Below are 22266 nucleotides of genomic sequence, written 5' to 3' on the forward strand. Positions count from 1 at the left end.
TGGAGTATTGTGTTCAGTTTTGGAGGCCGTATCTTGTGAAGGATGTTAAAAAATGGAAGCGGTGCAAAGAAAAGCTACGAGAATGGTATGGGATTTGCGTTACAAGACGTATGAGGAGAGACTTGTTGACCTGAACATGTATACCCTGGAGGAAAGGAGAAACAGGGGTGATATGATACAGACGTTCAAATATTTGAAAGATATTAATCCGCAAACGAACCTTTTCTGGAGATGGGAAGGTGGTAGAACGAGAGGACATGAAATGAGATTGAAGGGGGACAGACTCAAGAAAAATGTCAGGAAGTATTTTTTCATGGAGAGAGTAGTGGATGCTTAGAATGCCCTCCCGCGGGAGGTGGTGGAGATTAAAACGGTAACGGAATTCAAACATGCGTGGGATAAACATAAAGGAATCCTGCTCAGAAGGAAGGGATCCCCAGAAGCTTAGCCGGTGGTAGGAGGCGGGGCTGGTGGTTGGGAGGCGGAGATAGTGCTGGGCAGACTTATACGGTCTGTGTCCTGAAAAAGACAGGTACAAATCAAGGTAAGGTTTGAGTCTTTTAAGTTTCCACACTGAGTAGAACATTTTCTTTGCTGTATTTTTCGCATGATCTTCAAGTGTGAGATTTCGGTCGATAGTGACTCCCAATATTTTCAGGCTGTCTGAGACCGGAAGTGTGTAATCTGGAGTGTTTATGGTATTGGTTTTGTTTGTGTTGTATTGTGAGGACAGGATGAGACATTGTGTTTTTTCTGCGTTTAGCTTTAGTTGGAAGGCGTCCGCCCATGAGTTCATTATTTGGAGGCTGTGTGTGATTTCATTTGTGATTTCGGTTATGTCTTGCTTGAACGGGATGTATATCGTGACATCGTCTGCATAGATGTATGGGTTGAGTCCTTGGCTGGATAGCGATTTGGCTAGAGGTGTCATCATTAAATTAAAAAGCGTTGGTGAGAGCGGTGATCCTTGTGGTACTCCACATTCAGGTTTCCATGGTGTTGACGTTTTTGAGTTTTAAATCACTTGATAAGTTCTTGCTATTAAGAAGCCTTTAAACCATCTTAGTACGTTTCTTCCGATCCCAAAGTAGTCTAGGATATTCAGGAGTATTTGGTGGCTGATCATGTCGAACGCGCTGGACATATCAAATTGTAGGAGTAGCACATTGTTTCCAGTTGCGATTAGTTGTTTAAATTTGGTTAAGAGTGTGGTTAACACTGTTTCAGTACTATGGTTGGCTCGAAATCCTGACTGTGATTCGTGTAGTATCGTGAATTTGTTTAGGTAGTTGGTAAATTGAATGGTTACCATACTTTCCATTAGTTTTACTATCAAGGGGATGGATGCTACTGGTCGATAGTTGGTTGTGTCGTTTAATTTTTTCTTTAAGTCTTTGGGTTTGGGTGTAAGTAATATATTTCCTTTGTCCTTGTGGAAAAGTCCGTGTTGTAGCATATACAGTGGTGGAAATAAGTATTTGATCCCTTGCTGATTTTGTAAGTTTGCCCACTGACAAAGACATGAGCAGCCCATAATTGAAGGGTAGGTTATTGGTAACAGTGAGAGATAGCACATCACAAATTAAATCCGGAAAATCACATTGTGGAAAGTATATGAATTTATTTGCATTCTGCAGAGGGAAATAAGTATTTAATCCCTCTGGCAAACAAGACCTAATACTTGGTGGCAAAACCCTTGTTGGCAAGCACAGCGGTCAGACGTCTTCTGTAGTTGATGATGAGGTTTGCACACATGTCAGGAGGAATTTTGGTCCACTCCTCTTTGCAGATCATCTCTAAATCATTAAGAGTTCTGGGCTGTCGCTTGGCAACTCGCAGCTTCAGCTCCCTCCATAAGTTTTCAATGGGATTAAGGTCTGGTGACTGGCTAGGCCACTCCATGACCCTAATGTGCTTCTTCCTGAGCCACTCCTTTGTTGCCTTGGCTGTATGTTTTGGGTCATTGTCGTGCTGGAAGACCCAGCCACGACCCATTTTTAAGGCCCTGGCAGAGGGAAGGAGGTTGTCACTCAGAATTGTACGGTACATGGCCCCATCCATTCTCCCATTGATGCGGTGAAGTAGTCCTGTGCCCTTAGCAGAGAAACACCCCCAAAACATAACATTTCCACCTCCATGCTTGACAGTGGGGACGGTGTTCTTTGGGTCATAGGCAGCATTTCTCTTCCTCCAAACACGGCGAGTTGAGTTCATGCCAAAGAGCTCAATTTTTGTCTCATCTGACCACAGCACCTTCTCCCAATCACTCTCGGCATCATCCAGGTGTTCACTGGCAAACTTCAGACGGGCCGTCACATGTGCCTTCCGGAGCAGGGGGACCTTGCGGGCACTGCAGGATTGCAATCCGTTATGTCGTAATGTGTTACCAATGGTTTTCGTGGTGACAGTGGTCCCAGCTGCCTTGAGATCATTGACAAGTTCCCCCCTTGTAGTTGTAGGCTGATTTCTAACCTTCCTCATGATCAAGGATACCCCACGAGGTGAGATTTTGCGTGGAGCCCCAGATCTTTGTCGATTGACAGTCATTTTGTACTTCTTCCATTTTCTTACTATGGCACCAACAGTTGTCTCCTTCTCGCCCAGCGTCTTACTGATGGTTTTGTAGCCCATTCCAGCCTTGTGCAGGTGTATGATCTTGTCCCTGACATCCTTAGACAGCTCCTTGCTCTTGGCCATTTTGTAGAGGTTAGAGTCTGACTGATTCACTGAGTCTGTGGACAGGTGTCTTTCATACAGGTGACCATTGCCGACAGCTGTCTGTCATGCAGGTAACGAGTTGATTTGGAGCATCTACCTGGTCTGTAGGGGCCAGATCTCTTACTGGTAGGTGGGGGATCAAATACTTATTTCCCTCTGCAGAATGCAAATAAATTCATATACTTTCCACAATGTGATTTTCCGGATTTAATTTGTGATGTGCTATCTCTCACTGTTACCAATAACCTACCCTTCAATTATGGGCTGCTCATGTCTTTGTCAGTGGGCAAACTTACAAAATCAGCAAGGGATCAAATACTTATTTCCACCACTGTAGTTCAGGTGTGACATAAGCTCTGCTCAATCACATAACAGCTACAAAATTTTGAAGCCATTTCTATGATCAGCATCCAAAAATCTATAAGAAACATCCAATCTCATTATGGAAATAAAAATTGTGTTGTCCAGTGTATCAGCCTGTTTCAAACCTACCATTTATGTCCTAAGTTCTAATTGATACTTGAGCAACTTTTCAAGTGTGAGGATGTTATAATGCCGTTGTATCGCTCCATGGTGCGACCACACCTTGAGTATTGTGTGAAGTTCTGGTCGCCGCAACTCAAGAAAGATATAGTAGAACTGGAAAAGGTGCAGCGAAGGGCGACGAAAATGATAGTGGGGATGGGACGACTTCCCTATGAGGAAAGACTAAGGAGGCTAGGACATTTTAGCCTAGAGAAGAGACGGCTGAGGGGAGATATGATAAAGGTATATAAAATAATGAGTGGAGTGGAACAGGTGGATGTGAAGCAACTGTTCACACTTTCCAGAAATACTAGTACATTTAAAACAAATAGAAGAAAATGTTTCTTCACCCAATGTGTAATTAGACTCTGGAATTCGTTGCCAGAGAACGTGGTGAAGGCGGTTAGCTTGGCAGAGTTCTAGTTTCCACATAGCGTTTCTGCACCACTGGATCTAAGAATGGCCGCATTGCGTTTTCTGATCTTAAATTCCTTTTTGGATGGTAGAGAGGTGTGGTAGCCTTAAAGGTTATCAATAGAAATCAAACAAAATAAAACATGGAAAAGAAAATAAGATGATACCTTTTTTATTGGACATAACTTAATACATTTCTTGATTAGCTTTCGAAGGTTGCCCTTCTTCCTCAGATCGGAAATAAGCAAATGTGATAGCAGATAGTATATATGAGAGAAACATCAAAGCATTACTATGACAGTCTGACAGAGTGGGAGGGCGGGGGTATGCATGGGGACATCAAAGCATTTCATTGATATTCTAACCCCCTCCCTGCCCATCTTCAAGTCTTTGCTTAAAGCCCACCTCTTACCTTTCAGGAATTCCAGACTGCCCCAATTTGTCTGCCCCTATCGGTCTGACTGTTCACGTGTCCTTTAGATTGTAAGCTCTTTGAGCAGGGATTGTCCTTCTATGTTAAATTGTACAGCGCTGCGTAACCCTAGTAGCGCTTTAGAAATGTTAAGTAGTAGTAGTAGTAGTAGTAGGTGAGAGGAGAGTAATAAACAGAGAAATAAACAGAGAAATACAGCTTTATGTACAGCCATTATAAACCATAAAGCTGTATTTCTCTGTTTATTTCTCTGGTTATTACCTTCCTCTCACCTACCAACACCCATTCTGTTAGAATATCAATGAAATGCTTTGATGTCCCCATGCATACCCCCACCCTCCCACCCTGTCAGACTGTCAAAGTAATGCTTTGATGTTTCTCTTATCCTATATAATAATTCTCACCTCCAACGTTCTAATGTGCCTGGTACCATGGCTCCCTCGGAGGTGGTCTGCTAGGCAGTTTAGAATGCACTGACCTCAGTGATGTCACTGACAGCTCATTCCAAGGCAAGGGGTGTTTCCCTACTCCTCCCCCTGCCTGGGAAACAGCTCAGTGCCCCTCCCTCGGCGCAACACCCAAGCCCCTGCCCTGCAAAACCACGAGCCAGGCAGGGGGAGGAGTAGGGAAACACGCTCCGCCTACCAATCAGCTCTCAGTGCCCCCCCTCGGCGCAACACCCAAGCTCCTCCGCCCCGGCGCAGCACCCTACCCCCCCTCGACGCATCACCCAAGCCCCTCCCCCCTGGCGCATCACCAAAGCCCCTACCCCCCCTTTTGGGCACATCAACTCCCTCGCCACCCGCAGCTGCCAATACTAACGCTGTCCGGCCGCTGCTGCTTCTCCTGTGGAGCAGCAGCGGCCGGTACAAAAAGAAAAAAGCCAAAAAAAGATTTTTAACCTGAAACGCTGCTCCATAGACAGCCATCTGGCATTGGCTGTCGTCACTGTGTAATGGTATCAGTTTATTACTGAAATATGTAGCATGTTTGCTGGATTATATATACACCAATATATTTGTGTATCTTTTGAAGATATATGTTTGTGCAGCTTTTGGAGAATAGTTTCATTTCAAGCCTCTCTCTCTCCATTCCTTTTTAACTACACACACTTAACAAACACAAAAGAGCTTCCTCTGCCCTCCCACCTAACAAAAGATGGACTAAGGTGGGCACCTGAATAAAACAAAGGACTCAGAGGAAGCATAAACAGGACATTTGCCTGTCATCAGAGGTATACCTGCCCCTCCCATCAGCTTCCAGACATGTGCAGAAAGGAAGGACTTGTAATGTGTATCTGCCCCAGAGACTGAACAGGACATCAAAAGACATTTGCCAGCAAAATCCAGACTAAGTCTCGTGATGTCATAAGACATGAGACCAACTCAGGGGTCGTGTGCAGACATGAGACTACATTAACCAAAATGCCTTGCAAAATATCCAAGACATGCACACACCATGCTTCTCTGCTAACATTATAAAAGGCCTGGAAACAGCCCAGCTCGCTCTCTTGGAACCTGCTCCTCTTGGAACCTGCCTCTCTTGGAACCTGCCTCCTCTGGAAACCTGCCTCTCTTGGAAACTGCTGCTCTCTTTGGGGTCCGCTGATGCCTTGCTCCTAAAACATGTGCTTACCTAATGCTGTTCATACTGTGTAACAAGGACTTGTAAGTAACATAACTTTTGATCTACCTGCTACTTTGTTCTATTTTACGCACAGATTACCTGTAAAGATTCCTTTTAAAACCTACCTCTCGTGTGCAATTGTATATTAAATCAATTTTTTTGAAGCTAAAAATATGGTCTCTTTGTGTTCTTAAATATATATACTTAATATATTTAATTTATTGCAATTATCACCTTTGGTGATTGGTGGAGAAATTAATATCCTAAAACTTATAAATACAGCGCTTGCTCTTAAATTATAAACAGTAGCGAGTTGCTCTCGAGCTATTTTCCCCAAAATAAATCGTTTCTTCCAACATACTAATTGCTGGAGAAGTGGGTAGAATTTCTTGTAACATATTAATTGGTGCAGAACGTGGGCAGGTATTCTTTGTGAGTAGAATGAGGTAAATAGGTAAATTATATTTTTGTATTTTGCTGCTTTATAGAGAACTGAGTATCAGGTTTCATTAATTAAATTTCCGATTGATAAACTGATAAGGTTTTCAGGTATTCAGAATGCTGTGCTGGATGGATGTTTGGTCTTGTTTAGGTACTTATGCACTCATGTACTTTATGTATTTCATAATCAAATCTTTAGGCATGCTCTGGCATAAAATAAAAAACAATTTTGCAGTTTCTTTTGAGGAGGACATAGATAACCCCACTTTGCCTAAGCAATGCGTAGAATCCTCTGGCCCTAATCCTTGGACCCATAATGTAACTGACGATATTTCCATCCCCTCTGATATTGAAACAAAATGTGATTTATATTCAATTAAGGAAGGGAGCAAGAGGAATTCTGCCTGTCTTTGGTTAATGTGGACCATATATAAGAAAGCCTTAAGGGAACATGCAGAATTGAATGAGAAATTACTAGCCAAAGAGAGAGAATGTATGCAGATAGAGAATGAAAAGGAGTTCTTAATCACAATGACTAGTTGCTTAAGTTATCAAGTAGATTCTCTTAAACAGCAAGTCCAACAGCAGGTAGCCCAAGAAAATCAGATGCAGACCCAAATTTCAGCCTTAGAAATACAAGCCAGCCAGGTCCCAGACTTGAAGCATTTAGTCAGAGAGTTATCACTGCAGACTCCCACTCTAGGTGAAGAGCATGCACATTGTCACAGGGAGATACAAACCTTAAAACAAAAGCTACAGGATTCTCGCTTGCAGGTTTCAGCCATTACGGATCTCCCATGTGCTCCTCCAGACCCAAATACAGCTACAGCCATGCCTGTTTCAGCTATGGTAACAGTATCACAGTCCACACCCGTAGCAGGAGGTTCAACTAGAACCACTAGTTCCCAGGCCCCCTCACAGCATCCAAAACCTCAGCACATATATGCACAACCTGTTCTGCAGTCTAATTTAAATGCTCATGATTCAGCTCCTCAGCACACTGGGCTGCATTCTGATCTAAGCTCCCATAGAAGGGAATCTCTAATAAAGAAATCAGCTCCTAAGTATGTAGCTACTGAAAACCACAAGCAAGCATGTGACATTTTAAACTCTCATGTAGCCTTGCAGATATTGCAGATAGCTAACAATAAAAAGAGAAATTTGCCGCCAGATAAACAGAAACTTTTAACTGCAAGTCCTGCTGGACCAGAAACTGACATTCTGTCAGCTCTTCCTGCAATTTAATTCCTAATAAACATGAGGAGATGCATCCAGCCTGGACTAGACTTCTCCACAGCATGACCCACTCTGCAGATGGCAGGGAAATCCAGGTGCTTAATTTGTAAAAATAGGGCGGACAGGAAAATAGAAAATGTTTTTGCTATTAACCCTTTGTAACACTGTTAAGAATTAAAGATGTAGCTTCTATTGTTCTTTTAATTTTAAATGTAGCTTTTATTGTTCTCTTGATTTAAAATGTAGCTTCTATTGTTCTTTTGAACATTTAAGATTTAGTAATGTCTCTTTGCAATAAGTCAGATTTAAAATGTCTCTCTGTGATAGCTTCTGTTGTAATTTGTTTTTGATATAATATTGTTTAAGGATTTAGAAATGTCTTTTTTCAGATGAGTGACTCCCACTGGAGTTGAAAGTAAAATACTGGGTAAGAAGTTTTAAAATGCCTCCTTATAATAGGTAACTCCCGCTGGAGCTGAAACTTAATATTGTGCTTTAATGTGAATTAACAAGATATGCTTATTTTTATAGAAAAGAAACTAAAGCTTAAGAAAGTAAAGCCTGTCTGCACTGCACGCTGCTGCTCGCATACAATGATATAAGATTATGGGAAGGAACTGTGAACAAGAGAGGGATCCCCCCCTCCCCCACCAGAACCGGAGAGCCATGTGACCTGCTAAATTAATGTATAATGTGTTTTTCTGTCTTTTTCAGAGTTCGAGTGTAAATCTAAGATTAAATCTAAGATTTAATGGTGCTAGTAACTAATATATATATGGCTATCTCAGATATATTTCTAAATAAATAGATCCGATCCTGTTCTACTTATATTTTAAAAATAAACGGATCTATGCTGTTCTACTTGAGATAAAAACCATATATAATTTTGCTAATTGTTGCTTATTTCTAAATGAATGAGACTGCGGTGGTAATCCAGATGGATGCCGCAGGTGCTGCTTTTTGGTGCTTTATTAATTTTGCTAATTGTTGCTTAGTTCTAAATGAATGAAAATGCTTTGGCAAATCCAAGATGGATGCCGCGTACGTTGCTTTTGTGTTCTACTTGCAGGTTAAGCTCAATCCTGGATCTGGAATAGACGATCGGAGACCTAAAGGCCTAATAGAGCTCTTTGTTTGTTTGTCATGTGGTCTCCATGTTTATATGTTTGTTCTATGTTATGGGGTGCCCAGAGAACTATAAACAGACATTCATAGACCCTCCCTACTAACAGTCCTTCCATTAGTTCACATTGTACCATGTCCTTGCCCAAGAAAAAAAAAAGAGAGACCATTTTCACTGGCAGGCAAGCTATAGAAAAGAATCATTCAAGCTATGGCTCACGTATAATAAGTTCTACTAATTGCTATATATTTGAAAATATGAGCGAAGGTTTCTCTTTACATGATCTATTAGGTACAATCAGTACAGGGAATGTTTCTGACCTTTTTAGTTTATTCTGCATTACAGCCAGTACGCGCAAAATGCTCTCTCTGGAATGAAATATTGGCTGTGTGCAAAGAAAAATTAACATATCTTTTCTAAATTCTTTACAATATTAAACACATGAGTATTGTCTATTAATTTGCTACATTAAACACTGCTAAAGCAGATAGATATGGTAACCTTTTACCACACTCATTACCCATAAAAGGTTTCTCTCTGAAAAATAAAAAGTTTCTCTCTGAAAGGTAGTTCATGGCACTATACCATGACTCTGTTTTTGTTTATTTGGTTAATGAGTAAGTAAATATTATTGCATAGAATTGATAGGAATAATTGTTTTGTGTGTAATAGTAACCTAGGAAATTATTATAATTGCATACATATGTCTTTCTTGTTTCTAATGAAACAGTAGTATAATAGCTCCACATTTACACTCTTGCTTATGTATTAGATCACTGATGTGAATACCTCAGTTAGCCTCTGAAATAGAAAATATAGGGAAACATTCACAGTGTTAGGAAACATTCATAGAATATTTTTCCTTGGAATGTCAAATGCTGAAAATATGACTGAATAGATTGTTCCACCCCATTGCGGTGGTAAATTGGTCAATTGTGCACTCTCATGCTATTGATCTGGCTAGCATACTGGGTAAGATATCCTGTGGCATAAACTTGGGAGCAGCCTATGCCCCTGAGCAGGTGACACAAAAAGAGGTGGTCTCTGGAAATAGAGCAAAATTACGCTTGTGTGGCTGAAGTCATATAAAGTGTACTTGCAATCCTATTTTAAACCAGAGCAAAGCCATACTCTGCCACCTGACTGAATGGAAGTCTAATGAAACTGACCACAGAAAACTTAACCCTAGCAGCCTAAATGTAAGTCATGAGTAAACAAAAGTAATAATGATGAGTCTTTTTGCTTTATAACAGTCATATTCCAGCTAAGGACATATTCCAAGATTCATAGTGATGTGACATAGTAGATGACGGCAGGAAAATACCTGCATGGCCCAGTCTGTTCAATGTCCATTATTAAAAGATTCACCTCTTCCAGTACACATGCCCATGTAAACAGTTCAGTACCTTTGCTATTATGCTACTGTACTAGATTAGAGTTGTTTTTTTTTTAATTTTAGGTTTTATAGTTCATTTTATGGCTCCTCATTCCAATATATTAAAAATTTATTTTTACTCGGAGCCAAGAGAGGGAATGTAATGGTATCAGTTTATTACTGAAATATGTAGCATGTTTGCTGGATTATATATACACCAATATATTTGTGTATCTTTTGAAGATATATGTTTGTGCAGCTTTTGGAGAATAGTTTCATTTCAAGCCTCTCTCTCTCCATTCCTTTTTAACTACACACACTTAACAAACACAAAAGAGCTTCCTCTGCCCTCCCACCTAACAAAAGATGGACTAAGGTGGGCACCTGAATAAAACAAAGGACTCAGAGGAAGCATAAACAGGACATTTGCCTGTCATCAGAGGTATACCTGCCCCTCCCATCAGCTTCCAGACATGTGCAGAAAGGAAGGACTTGTAATGTGTATCTGCCCCAGAGACTGAACAGGACATCAAAAGACATTTGCCAGCAAAATCCAGACTAAGTCTCGTGATGTCATAAGACATGAGACCAACTCAGGGGTCGTGTGCAGACATAAGACTACATTAACCATAATGCCTTGCAAAATATCCAAGACATGCACACACCATGCTTCTCTGCTAACATTATAAAAGGCCTGGAAACAGCCCAGCTCGCTCTCTTGGAACCTGCTCCTCTTGGAACCTGCCTCTCTTGGAACCTGCCTCCTCTGGAAACCTGCCTCTCTTGGAAACTGCTGCTCTCTTTGGGGTCCGCTGATGCCTTGCTCCTAAAACATGTGCTTACCTAATGCTGTTCATACTGTGTAACAAGGACTTGTAAGTAACATAACTTTTGATCTACCTGCTACTTTGTTCTATTTTACGCACAGATTACCTGTAAAGATTCCTTTTAAAACCTACCTCTCGTGTGCAATTGTATATTAAATCAATTTTTTTGAAGCTAAAAATATAGTCTCTTTGTGTTCTTAAATATATATACTTAATATATTTAATTTATTGCAATTATCACCTTTGGTGATTGGTGGAGAAATTAATATCCTAAAACTTATAAATACAGCGCTTGCTCTTAAATTATAAACAGTAGCGAGTTGCTCTCGAGCTATTTTCCCCAAAATAAATCGTTTCTTCCAACATACTAATTGCTGGAGAAGTGGGTAGAATTTCTTGTAACAACTGCAGCCGCTCCTCCTCTCCCCTCCACGTCACTGCCCCTGCAGGAAGACCCCGGAGGAGCGCAGCGACGTCAGAGGGGAGAGGAGGAGCGGCTGCAGAGATGACAGCCAATGCCAGATGGCTGTCTACGGAGCCGTGTTTCAGGTTTAAAATCTATTTTTGGCTTTTTTCTTTTTGTACCGGCCGCTGCTGCTCAACAGGAGACGCAGCAGCGGCCGGACAGCGTTAGTATTGGCGGCTGCGGGTGGCGAGGGGGTTGATGTGCCCGAGGGGGGGGGGGGTAGGGGCTTGGGTGATGCGCTGGGGGAGGTAGGGGTTTGGGTGATGCGCCGAGGGGGGAGGGGAGGGTCGCTGGACATGGGTGGCTGGAGGGGGGCAGGGGGAGGGGAGGGTCGCTGGACATGGATGGCTGTGGGGGGGGGGGCAGGAAAGAGGGAAGTGGGGAGGGGGTCCTGAGACCAGATGGGTGGCTGCAGGGGAGGGCAGGGGAGACAGAAGGGACGCTGCAGGGGGGCAGGAGGAGAGGAGGGTCACTGGACATGGGTGGCTGCAGGGGTGGCAGGGGAGATAGGTGGGTTGCTGGACATGGGTGGCTACAGGGGGGGCAAGGGGAAAGGAGAGGAGGGTTGTTGGACATGGGTGGCTGCAGGGGGCAAGGGAGAGGAGGGTCACTGGACATGGGTAGCTGCAGGGGGAGAGGAGGGTTGGTGGACATGGGTGGCTGCGGGGGGGGGGGGCAGGGGGAGAGGAGAGTCGCTGGACATGGGTGGCTGCAGGGGGAGCAGGGGAGAGAGGAGGGCCGCTGCACATGCGTGGCTGCAGGGGCCGAGGAGGGTTGGTGGGGAGGGGGTCCTGAGACCAGATTGGTGGCTGCAGGGGGGGGCAGGGGAGACAGGAAGGACGCTGCGGGGGGGGGGGATTACCTTGCTAGCGCCCTTTTCATTGCCTACCAAAACGAGCCTTTTATACTAGTATATACTATTTGCTACCACATTTGCTTATTTCCGATCTGCTACTTGAATTCCCTGATTCCTCCTGGCAGATCTGTAACTTCCTTAGAAATAGATTTGCTAATCTCACCTTCAGTAACTTGATGGCAGGCTGCTGACTCTTCTCCTCTATCTCGGAGATCAGCTGCATGAGGGAGGAACTTTGCTCTTCTAGCTGGGTCTCATTTTCCCTCATTCTCTGGAGAATCTTCTTCTCTTCCTCCTCCAGTTTCGAGAGAATAATCTGTTTCTCCTTATTCAGAAACTGTTGTAACTCCTCAAACTCAGACTCCACTTTCTGTCGTTTGATCTGTGTCTCACTCTGGATTAAACACAGAGACATAATTCTCAGTAACACTAGAGTGATTTTGTTGCAGTGGCGCCATTACCCTCCTCTCAGTGGTGGCTCTAGTACAGAACTTCCTCCTTGAACAATAGTGACTCCAGCACAGCCTTCCTCCTCTCACCAATCACTCTTTTCCCAGTCTTCCTCTCTCACCATACCCAGAAGCTTAACCCCCTTTCATAATCTCCTCCATCCCCTGCCCAAAACTCCCTCTGCCTCTCTTCCCATGTGAACTGTACCCATCCCAGTACCACTGTTGTCCCCATATAGTGTCTAAGTGAGCAGAAGAGGGGTCTCCCTCCTTTCCTGTTCTTACCCCTTACCACAAGCAGCCTACATTTCACTTTCCCCAGCATCTACTCCCTGCATCTCCCCATTCTCTCCCTTCCTCAGTATTCATTAGCATCTTCTTCTCCTCTCTCTTCTAGTGCAGCAATGCAATTCTGGGTTTGTCGGGGCTCCTACTTTGGACCCATTGATGCTTAAGTTGGTTTCCCAGGCTCACTCCAGTATTTCCAGAGAAGAGCCACACTTTGGAGCCCAGCAGGGCCCTGAATCAGGCCAATGTTTTCCCCAGTGGGCCTAGAACTTTCTCTTTCTCTTTTGCAGGCTCCTGTCTACCTCTCGCTCTGCTTCCCTACACCAGAGACCCTTTCAGTTCTCACGACCAGGCTACTGCTCCAATTCCTGCCCCCTAACAGGCCCCAGTGCAACACAGCCCTGCAGCCATCCTTCCTGGCACCACAACAGCCCCAGAGATCCCCAGTCTACACTCCCTCAAGCCTGAGCCCAGTGCTCCTTTCCCATTTTACAGGCCACACCACACTACCTCTCTGCAATAAATACAATTTTCCATTGTTCCACATACAGATTCAGAATCTGCCTGTTTTCAGCCAATAAGGAACCAAAATAGTTTCCATATTATAAGTAATGAGGCAGATTGAATTCTATTATTCTCTTATTTAGGTGATTCAGGGGATTCATGTAGTGAGAGGAACAAAAACCCTGCAGAAACTGGCTCAGAAGGAGACACAGACACCCACCTTCAGCTCTTCAGCTTTCTTCCCTTCAGTAGATTTAAACTTCTCCAGATCTTCCAGATTCTTTTTCAGATGCTTCAGGTGCATTTTAAGCTTTTTCTGTGAATAATAAAACATCCTTGATTAGCATGTGATTATTTCTATAACCACAATTTCAGACTCAACAGTAAATGTGAGATGTTCCTTTAACCTGAGATTATTTCTTTAAGATAATTGAATTCTGAGAGGTCAATATTCAAAGTGATATAACCAGGCAGGGTAGGTTCCTGCCTGGTTACATCATGCTGAACTGGCCATGAGCCAATATTCAGCAGCCCTTAACTGGACATTGCCCCTGAATTTTGGCAGAAACCTCCACAGCTATGTCCAGGCAGTGGAGGGCTGATTCAGGAGCAGCGTGAAGATGGAACTGGAGTTGTAAAAGGCACAGAAAGGCAATATATAGTCCCATTCCCTTTCCCCCATAACCAGGTAAAATGCACAAGGTGCTCTAACGTTACTAGGGTTACCATATTTGCTCCTCCAAAAAAGAGGACACATGCCCCGCCCCAACACACCCCCAGCCTGCCCCCACCACACCCCTGCCCGTCTCACCCTACCCCACCCCATCACATACTGCCCCCGCCCCATCTCACACACACCCCTGCCGCCACCCGTTGCATACCTCTAAGAGTGTCCTCCCCTCCCCTTACCTTACTATACTGCCCTGGTGGTCTAGTGACCTCTTCAGGGCAGGAAAGAGCCCCTTCTTTCCTGCCCCCAGCACCTGCATGCTAGTCCTTTCTGACTCCAGTCCCGACACCGATTCAAAATGGCCACCGAGAGTTGAAGCGGCCTCGCAAGACTTCAATTCTCGGTGGCCATTTTGAATCTGCGCCGGTACCTGAGTCAGAAAGAAAAAGCATGCAGGCGCTGGGGGCAGGAAAGAGGGGGCTCTTTCCTGCCCCAAAGAGGTCACTAGACCACCAGGGCAGTATAGTAAGGTAAGGGGAGTGGTAGACACCACTAGGCCCTCCCAACCGCCCGTCAGCTTGTCTGGAAATCCGGACAAACGGGCAGGCTGGGAAAACCCGCCCAGTTGCCCCGGTAAAACTGGACATATGGAGGGGCATAATTGAACGAAAATGCCTATCTCCATGGGCGTTTATCTCCGAGAACGGGTCCGTGAAGGGGCGGACCGAACCATATTTTCGAAAAAAATAGACGCCCATGTTTTATTCAACAATGTGTGAGCTGGGCGTTTTTGTTTTTCAGCGATAATGGAAAATGAAAGCGCCCAGCTCAAAAACAAATAAATCCAAGACATTTATTCGTGGGAGGGGCCAGGATTCGTAGTGCACTGGTCCCCCTCACATGCCAGGACATCAACCGGGCACCCTAGGGGGCACTTTTACAAAACCAAAAAAACAGGTAAAAGAGCTCCCAGGTGCATAGCACCCTTCCCTTGTGTGTGAGCCCCCCAAATCCCCCTCAAAACCCACTGCCCACAAGTCTACACCATTACTATAGCCCTAAGGGGTGAAGGGGGGCACCTACATGTGGGTACAGTGGGTTTGGGGGGGTTGGACGACTAATAAGCATTAAGCAGCACAATTGTAACAGGTAGGGGGGATGGGCCTGGGTCCACCTGCCTGAAGCCCTCTGCACCCCCTAACAACTCCTCCAGTGACCTGCATACTGCTGCCAGGGAGCTGGGTATGACATTTGAGGGTGAAAATAAAAAGTTGTGAAACATCATTTTTTTGTGGTGGGAGGGGGTTAGTGACCACTTGGGGAGTCAGGGGAGGTCATCCCCGATTCCCTCCAGTGGTCATCTGGTCATTTAGGGCACTTTTTGGGGCCTTATTCGTGAAAAATCAGGGTCCAGGAAAAGTGTCCTAAATTCTAGCTAAAAACGCATACTTTTTTCCCATTATCGGTGAAATGCGCCCATCTTTGTTCGGCAGATAGCCACGCCCCAGTTCCGCCTTCGCCACACCTCTGACACGCCCCCATCAACTTTGTCCGCATCTGCGACGGAGTGCAGTTGAAAACGTCCAAAAATCGGCTTTCGATTATACCGCTTTATTCATTTTTGTGAGATAAACGTCCATCTCCCGATTTAGGTCGGAACTTGGGCGTTTTTCTCGTTCGATTATAAGCAGGATGGTAACTCCAAACTTTACCTGTTTAGGTACTTGGGTATAGCATGGAGTAAGGGAAAGGGAATGGGACTTGATATACCACCTTTCAGTGTTTTTTGCAATTACCTTCAAAGCAGTTTACTTAGTACAGGTACTTATTTTCTACCTGGGGCAATGGAGGGTTAAGTGACTTGCCCAGAGTCGCAAGGAGCTGCAGTGAGAATCAAGCCCAGTTCACCAGGATCAGAGTCCGCTGCACTAACCACTAGGCTACTCCTCTATATCTGTATTCCTTCTGGGAGCCACAACTCACATTGACCCCTGAATGTATATGGAAGATGCCTAAATAGACAGCAGCCATGGTTCAAGTTTTGATGATTGATCTTACTGCTCAGGTTTTTAAACTCTGCTAATTCAACTCCATTTAGTTTCATTAAATACACACACCTTGTAGTCCTGCGCAGCCTCCTCTATGGGGATCACGGTGTGAGATTTGTGATCTCTGGACTCTCTACAAATAAGGCAGATTGCTCTCAGATCCTCTTCACAAAGCAGCTTCAGTTTCTCTTCATGTTCCTCACACAGATTCTCCTCTTTGGGTCTCACTGAACACTGACTGAGCTTTTTCACCATTTCTATCACTTTTGCCAGCTGCCTGTTAGATCTGAGATTCCTCTGCTGAGATGTTTCCCTGCACTGGGGACAAGGGAAGTTTGTGTCTCTCCCCTCCCAGCTCTGAGTGATACAGGAGCGGCAGAAGTTGTGTCCACAGTCTGTAGTTACTGGATCTGTGAAATAATCCAGACAGATTGAACAAGAAGCTTCATGTCGCAGACTCTCAGATGGGTTTGCAGCAGCCATGATTCTTACAGGAAATGAGAGCAGGAATTCAGTTTCTGTTTCACATTATAACTTGTATTTGCTTTGAAAATAAGGGAGTGTCTCTCTGAGGTAGGACCTTTGTCAGGGACTTTCTGTAATTTGAGGACAGCAAGGCTGTGTGCCCTCCTTCCGGTCTCTAACGTTGCCAATTGGGCTGTTTCCCGTAACCGCCTGTGGGTTTTGGGCGCTTTTTAGCCCTTGGCTGCGGGTTGGGTGCTTTTTCGCTGCCTCCTTAGCCACGTTTTAAGAAGTGCTGCACACGGTGACCAATTTCCTTAAACTCTCCTCGCAAATTCTCAATGTCGGAATTCATGCGAGCTAAATCTTTGCGGAGGTCCCGAAGCACTTTGGTAAATTGAGCGTCTTTACTTATTACAGCGTCTTCATCTGAATGAGCTGATTCAAAATCTGAGGCCTCCTCTTCACGAGAGGAAGCATGGCCACCAACAGTTTAGCGGTACGACGGCTTCCCCGCATACCTCCTTTAGCCACTGCAACTGTCCCTACTGCCTTTAAACATGCTGTGGTCACACCTCTCCTTAAGAAGCCTTCACTTGACCCTACTTGTCCCTCTAATTACCGACCCATCTCCCTCCTCCCTTTTCTCTCCAAATTACTAATGATGCTAATCTGTGCAGCTGCAGCAGTCCCTGAGCTTCCCTCTCTCCTATTGGTCCTAATTGAACCAATAGGAGGGCGAGGGAGCTGACATCCATGAAATTTGATTTGTGCGCCTTTTCTGTGTCACTCTCTGTCTCTCTCACTCCACAGTGCCAGTGGTGGTAGCTATGCCCCCCTAGCACCCCTGATTATGGCTCCGCCATGTGGCCTGTGCCTTGGCTGCACCTCGCCCTGGCTGCGGCGTGGAGACAGACACCTCTTTACATGAGCCCCCAGCGCTATAAAATTGCCCCGCATTACCACCTTAAGTCCCTCCCACAATATTCCAGGAGAAACCTCCCCATTGTCATTAAATTCAAGATATTCCTTTATCTGTTTTTCAATTTGAGAAACATGCCCCAGATCCGCTAGAAGCGCATCATCTAAACGCCATCTCGGGGGCGGCCCAGATTCCACACTAATATCGAGTTGTAGCCAGACTAGGGCATGGTCTGACCACGTATGAGCCTCTATATGTTGGCCTCTTACCTTGTTGATCATCGCGGCATCCCCCAACCAGAGGTCTATACGGGAGGAAGGGGAGGGAGGGAGGGGAAGGAGCCGGAGAGCGGAGCGGATATAACCTGCTGCAACCACGTTGTCATGCTTAATTGTTGTTGGCATTTTTATTTAATCTCACTTATATTTTCAACCACTGCCGTTGCTGCCAAACTTCTGCAGCATAGCAGCATAGCAGCACAATTCGTTGCATCTTCCATTCCCCACCCACTACAGGAGGGAGAATAAGAGGCTGGAGCACAGAAGGAGTGGTAAGAAAAGAGGGTGAGGGTCTGGAATACGTGGAGGGGGGATGTGAAGTGAGGATGAGGTGAAAGACCATGTGGGGTGGGGTGAAGAGAGTTGAGGAGCTGGTCCACAGAGAAGGTTACATGAAGACAGTGTGAGGTTCTGGACCATAAGGGAGAAGAGAAGGTGAGGTTCTGGAAAGGGCCATGCTAGACTTAATGAAGGGGTCTAAGCCCATTAATTTCTCAGTGTCAATCCTCTAAATGGGAAGGGCTTCTTGGTGTTTCATATGATCATGCTCAATGGGAGAAAGTGTTTCGATCCCTACTCAGGGTCTCAGTCTCATCTGCGCTGGTGGAGAATGGTTATAAAATATTGTACAGCTGGTACTACACACCCCAACGTTTGGCAAAAATGTTTAACTTAAGTTCTGCCTTATGTTGGCATAACTATGGATCAGTGGGGGATATGTACCATATTTGGTGGACATGTCCTCAAGCCCAAATATATTGGTCTCAAGTACTGAAATGTGTTTGCAGTCTTATAAAAATTTTGTGTCCTTTGAAAGCAGAACACTGTCTTCTTCATGTTAAACCATATGGAGTGAAACCAAATGTACACCAGCTGGCCACTCAGGTGTTTATGGCAAGCAAACTAGTTCTTGCTACGGCAAGAAAGCAACAGACTCTTCCTGGATTGGGCACAGTGAGGCGCCGACTGGACTATTTACAACTGATGTCGAAATTAACGGCTATGTGTAATGGACATATTATAATGTAAACCCCCTGGTGGCAGAGCAAGGTATTACAATGATGGTACCAAATATGTCACAGTGTTTCCCCAAAATGACTCAACACCAGCCAGGGAGTTTAACAATAAAAAGAAAATATTTTGTATTATTTGAATTATATTTAAATGCTAATGAAATCTTACCAACCTGCAAATTTAACATATGTATTTCAACCACAGGTTTGCAACACAAATCAGCCTAGTCTCTAGAAACATTGAGAGCATTTTCAGATAAGTATAAATATTAGTTACATAAATCATTTAAGTACATTCAATTTTACAAAACACTAGATTCTTTAAACTTTCTTTTCTCCTGTCTTTCAGATTTCCAGAGACCTTCAAGGATCTCAACATATAAGTTTTTCTCTACTCTTTTCCCCCCTTCTTAGTTATCTCTCACTTATTGTTCAGGTTTCCTTTACTATTTTCTCTTATGTACACTTTTTTAAATAGTTTCAGTCACTTAGCTGCTCTCTTTGTTTTCTCTCTCTGGCTCTCTTGAACGGTGGGCACCTTTTCTTTCAGGTGATGATCTCCAGCATCAACTTTCTTCCAGTCTTTTCCTAGTACCATGCTCTCACCAATGCAGCTCCGTCCCAACTGCCAGCCTGAGCTGTTTGTCAGTCTCCTGAGAGTTCCATCAGCATGCGGAACACTCAGCCCATGCACACAGACTACTCAGTTTCACTGCACTGCTCACTATCTCTACACCAGATCCAGAATGAGCCAGGTAATCTTTTAAAATTTAACCCATAGGGTTACAATAACCTATCATCGGATATAGGATCCATATGTTAAATGGTCTGCACAACCTGACACTGTAGGGCTAGATTTATAAAAGAAGGAGGGGGTTGGGGCAGGGGGAGGTGGGTTTGTGTAATATGAGGGGTTGATATGAGTGGTTTAAGGTGTTGTATCTGTTATATGCTTTACACAGATGATTGATGTGTATTTTTCTGAGGTGTGAATTGCTCCTGTTATTTTATAAACCCAATTAAAAAAATGTCCTTTATTGAATAAATATAGATAATTTACTGGTGTGCTGGTAAATGTTTAACAACAGGCTCTCTCCCCGGTCCACCTCTGCACTCACCCCCCCCAAATTGTAGAGCTGGCTATAGCCGGGGAGAGGGGGGGGGGGGGCAATGCATTACTCCAGGAAAAAAAAATTAAATGATCCCAGGTTCCAATCTAATTCATGTTTAATGTGGGATAAAATGCCATAAATAATAAGTAAATAAATATAAACTTTTAATGTTGAGCACCTGATTCTCAAAGTGGACATATTCCAAACACTATAATGAAAATAAAATGATCTTTTCTACCTTTGTTGTCTGGTGACTTTGTTTTTCTGATCATGCTGGCCCAGTATTTTTATTTTTGTTACATTTGTACCTCACGCTTTCCCACTCATGGCAGGCTCAATGTGGCTTACATATTATATACAGGTACTTATTTGTACCTGGGGCAATGGAGGGTTAAGTGACTTGCCCAGAGTCACAAGGAGCTGCCTGTGCCTGAAGTGGGAATTTAACTCAGCTCCCCAGGACCAGAGTCCACCACCCTAACCACTAGGCCACTCCTGCTGCTATCTGTCCTCTTAACTCCGTTTCCAGGGCTTCCTTTCCATTTATTTCTTTACTTTCCACCTTTCTTCTTCATTTCGTGCCCTATATCCATAAGTAAAAGCTGGGTCCTCCACAGACTTGACCATCCAGTGGATCCAGCTTCTGCCTATTTTCTTCATCCATGTGCAGTTTTTCTCCTCTCTTCCTTTTCCCTCATCTCCTTCCTCACTCTTCCCTCCCTTCCATCCATGTCCAGCATTCCTTCTCTCCCTTCCCTCTCCTCCACCCATATCCAGCAACCCTCCCCTCTCCCCTGCCCTCCCTTCACCCATGTCCAGCAACCCTCCTCTCCCCTGCCCTCCTTCCATCCACCAATATCAGCGATTCTCTTCTCTCCGCTGCCCCCCTCTATCCATCCATACCTAGCAATTCTCTTCTCTCCCCACCCCCCCTCCAGCCACCCCTACCCAGTGATTCTCTTCTCTCCCCTACTCTCCCTCCAGCCATCCCTACCCAGTGATTCTCTTCTCTGCCCCCCTCCAGCCACCCATACCCAGCGATTCTCTTCTCTGCCCTGCCACCCATACCCAGTGATTCTCCTCGCTCCCATGCCCCCCCTCCAGCCGGGCGCGGCCGGATGGAGGTAATAAAAAAGTTTTAACCCCCCCCCCCCAGGGTGGCGCAGGCAAACGAGGCTGAAATTAGAGTCACTTTCCTCGCTCTCGGGAACCTTCCAGGCCGGACACTTGCAGCAGTTTTCTCTTCGGCGTTTTGGCAGAGCAAATGTTGTGATCAGGAGTGGAGTCGATATTTAAAAGCAAACAATTTTCTGTGACTTAAGTGATCTGTGATTTTTGTTTAAAGTGTGACCGACAGCTATAAAATTAGTTTCAAGTACAGAATCCTCCCACTTAAGCTGGTGCCTGCCAAAACTGCAGACTTGCTAATGAACTGTCAATCTGTAGAACACACTTAAAACAAGTCTTTAGCTAATGCAAGTAGATCGCTTCCAGTTCCGGGTGTAAATAAATTTGGTCAGACCATTGGCCTTTGTCGTAAGTGTTACTAGGCAGTGGTGAAAAAACAAGGGCGTTTTGCTTAAAGAAATAAGCCCAGAACAAGTGATTTCAGTTCATAAACAAGTCCTTTTTTACATGAAGTTTAATGATATGCTTAAATACTGTTTTCAACGTTGCCAGAGAATGTACTACTACTACTACTAATAGCATTTATATAGCGCTACCAGACGCACGCAGTGCTGAACATTTGACATAGAGAGACAGTCCCTGCTCAAGGAGCTTACAATCTAGGTAAAACAGACAGACAAGACATTACGGGCAAGGGAATTACAGGGTAAAGAGGACAAATGGGTAGTGGCTAGGAGCCAAAGGCAGCAGTGAAAAGGTGAGCCTTCAGCATAGATTTAAAAACAGGTAGAGATGGAGCTAGACGTATGGGCTTGGGAAGACGGTTCCAGGCACAAGGTGCAGCAAGATGAAAGGAACGAAGTCTAGAGTTAGCGGTGGAGGAGAAGGGGGACGACAAGAGAGACTTGCTCAGAGAGCGGAGTTCACGGGGAGGAATGTAGGGAGAAATGAGAGAGGAGAGGTAGTGAGGGGTCATAGAGTGGATGCATTTAAAGGTATACGGTAGCGGACAGGGAGCCAGTGAAGTGACTTGAGAAGTGGGCTAGTGTGGGCATAACGATTCTGGCGGAAAATAAGTCAAGCTGCAGAATTCTGGACAGATTGGAGAGGAGAAAGATGATTGAGCGGAAGACCAGTGAGAAGTAAATTGCAATAGTCCAAGCGAGAAGTAACAAGGGTGTGAATAAGGGTTTTGGTGGCGTGTTCAGAAAGGAAGGGGCGAATTTTGCTAATGTTGAAGATAAAGAAGCGACAGGTTTTGGCGATTTGTTGAATATGAGCAGAGAAGGAGAGAGAACAGTCGAAGACGACTCCAAGGTTACGAGCTGAGGAGACAGGAAGGATATAAGAGC

At 44.6% G+C, this 22266-nt stretch overlaps 1 protein-coding gene across 1 annotated transcript in view; it reads right to left on the reverse strand.

Moving 5' to 3' along the window:
• The window catches only part of LOC115458834 (E3 ubiquitin-protein ligase TRIM39-like), a 71861-nt gene extending 55379 nt beyond the window's left edge, over window positions 1–16482 (reverse strand). The window contains exons 1-3 of the mRNA XM_030188657.1: window positions 16069–16482; window positions 13502–13597; window positions 12204–12434 (exon numbers count right to left, since the gene is read on the reverse strand). Of these exons, the coding sequence (XP_030044517.1) occupies window positions 12204–12434; window positions 13502–13597; window positions 16069–16482 (741 nt within the window). The remainder of the gene's footprint in view (window positions 1–12203; window positions 12435–13501; window positions 13598–16068) is intronic.
• Window positions 16483–22266: the final 5784 nt, after the last annotated feature.

Source organism: Microcaecilia unicolor, unplaced genomic scaffold (assembly GCF_901765095.1).
Source record: "Microcaecilia unicolor unplaced genomic scaffold, aMicUni1.1, whole genome shotgun sequence".
In the NCBI taxonomy this organism is placed as follows: Eukaryota; Metazoa; Chordata; class Amphibia; order Gymnophiona; family Siphonopidae; genus Microcaecilia; species Microcaecilia unicolor.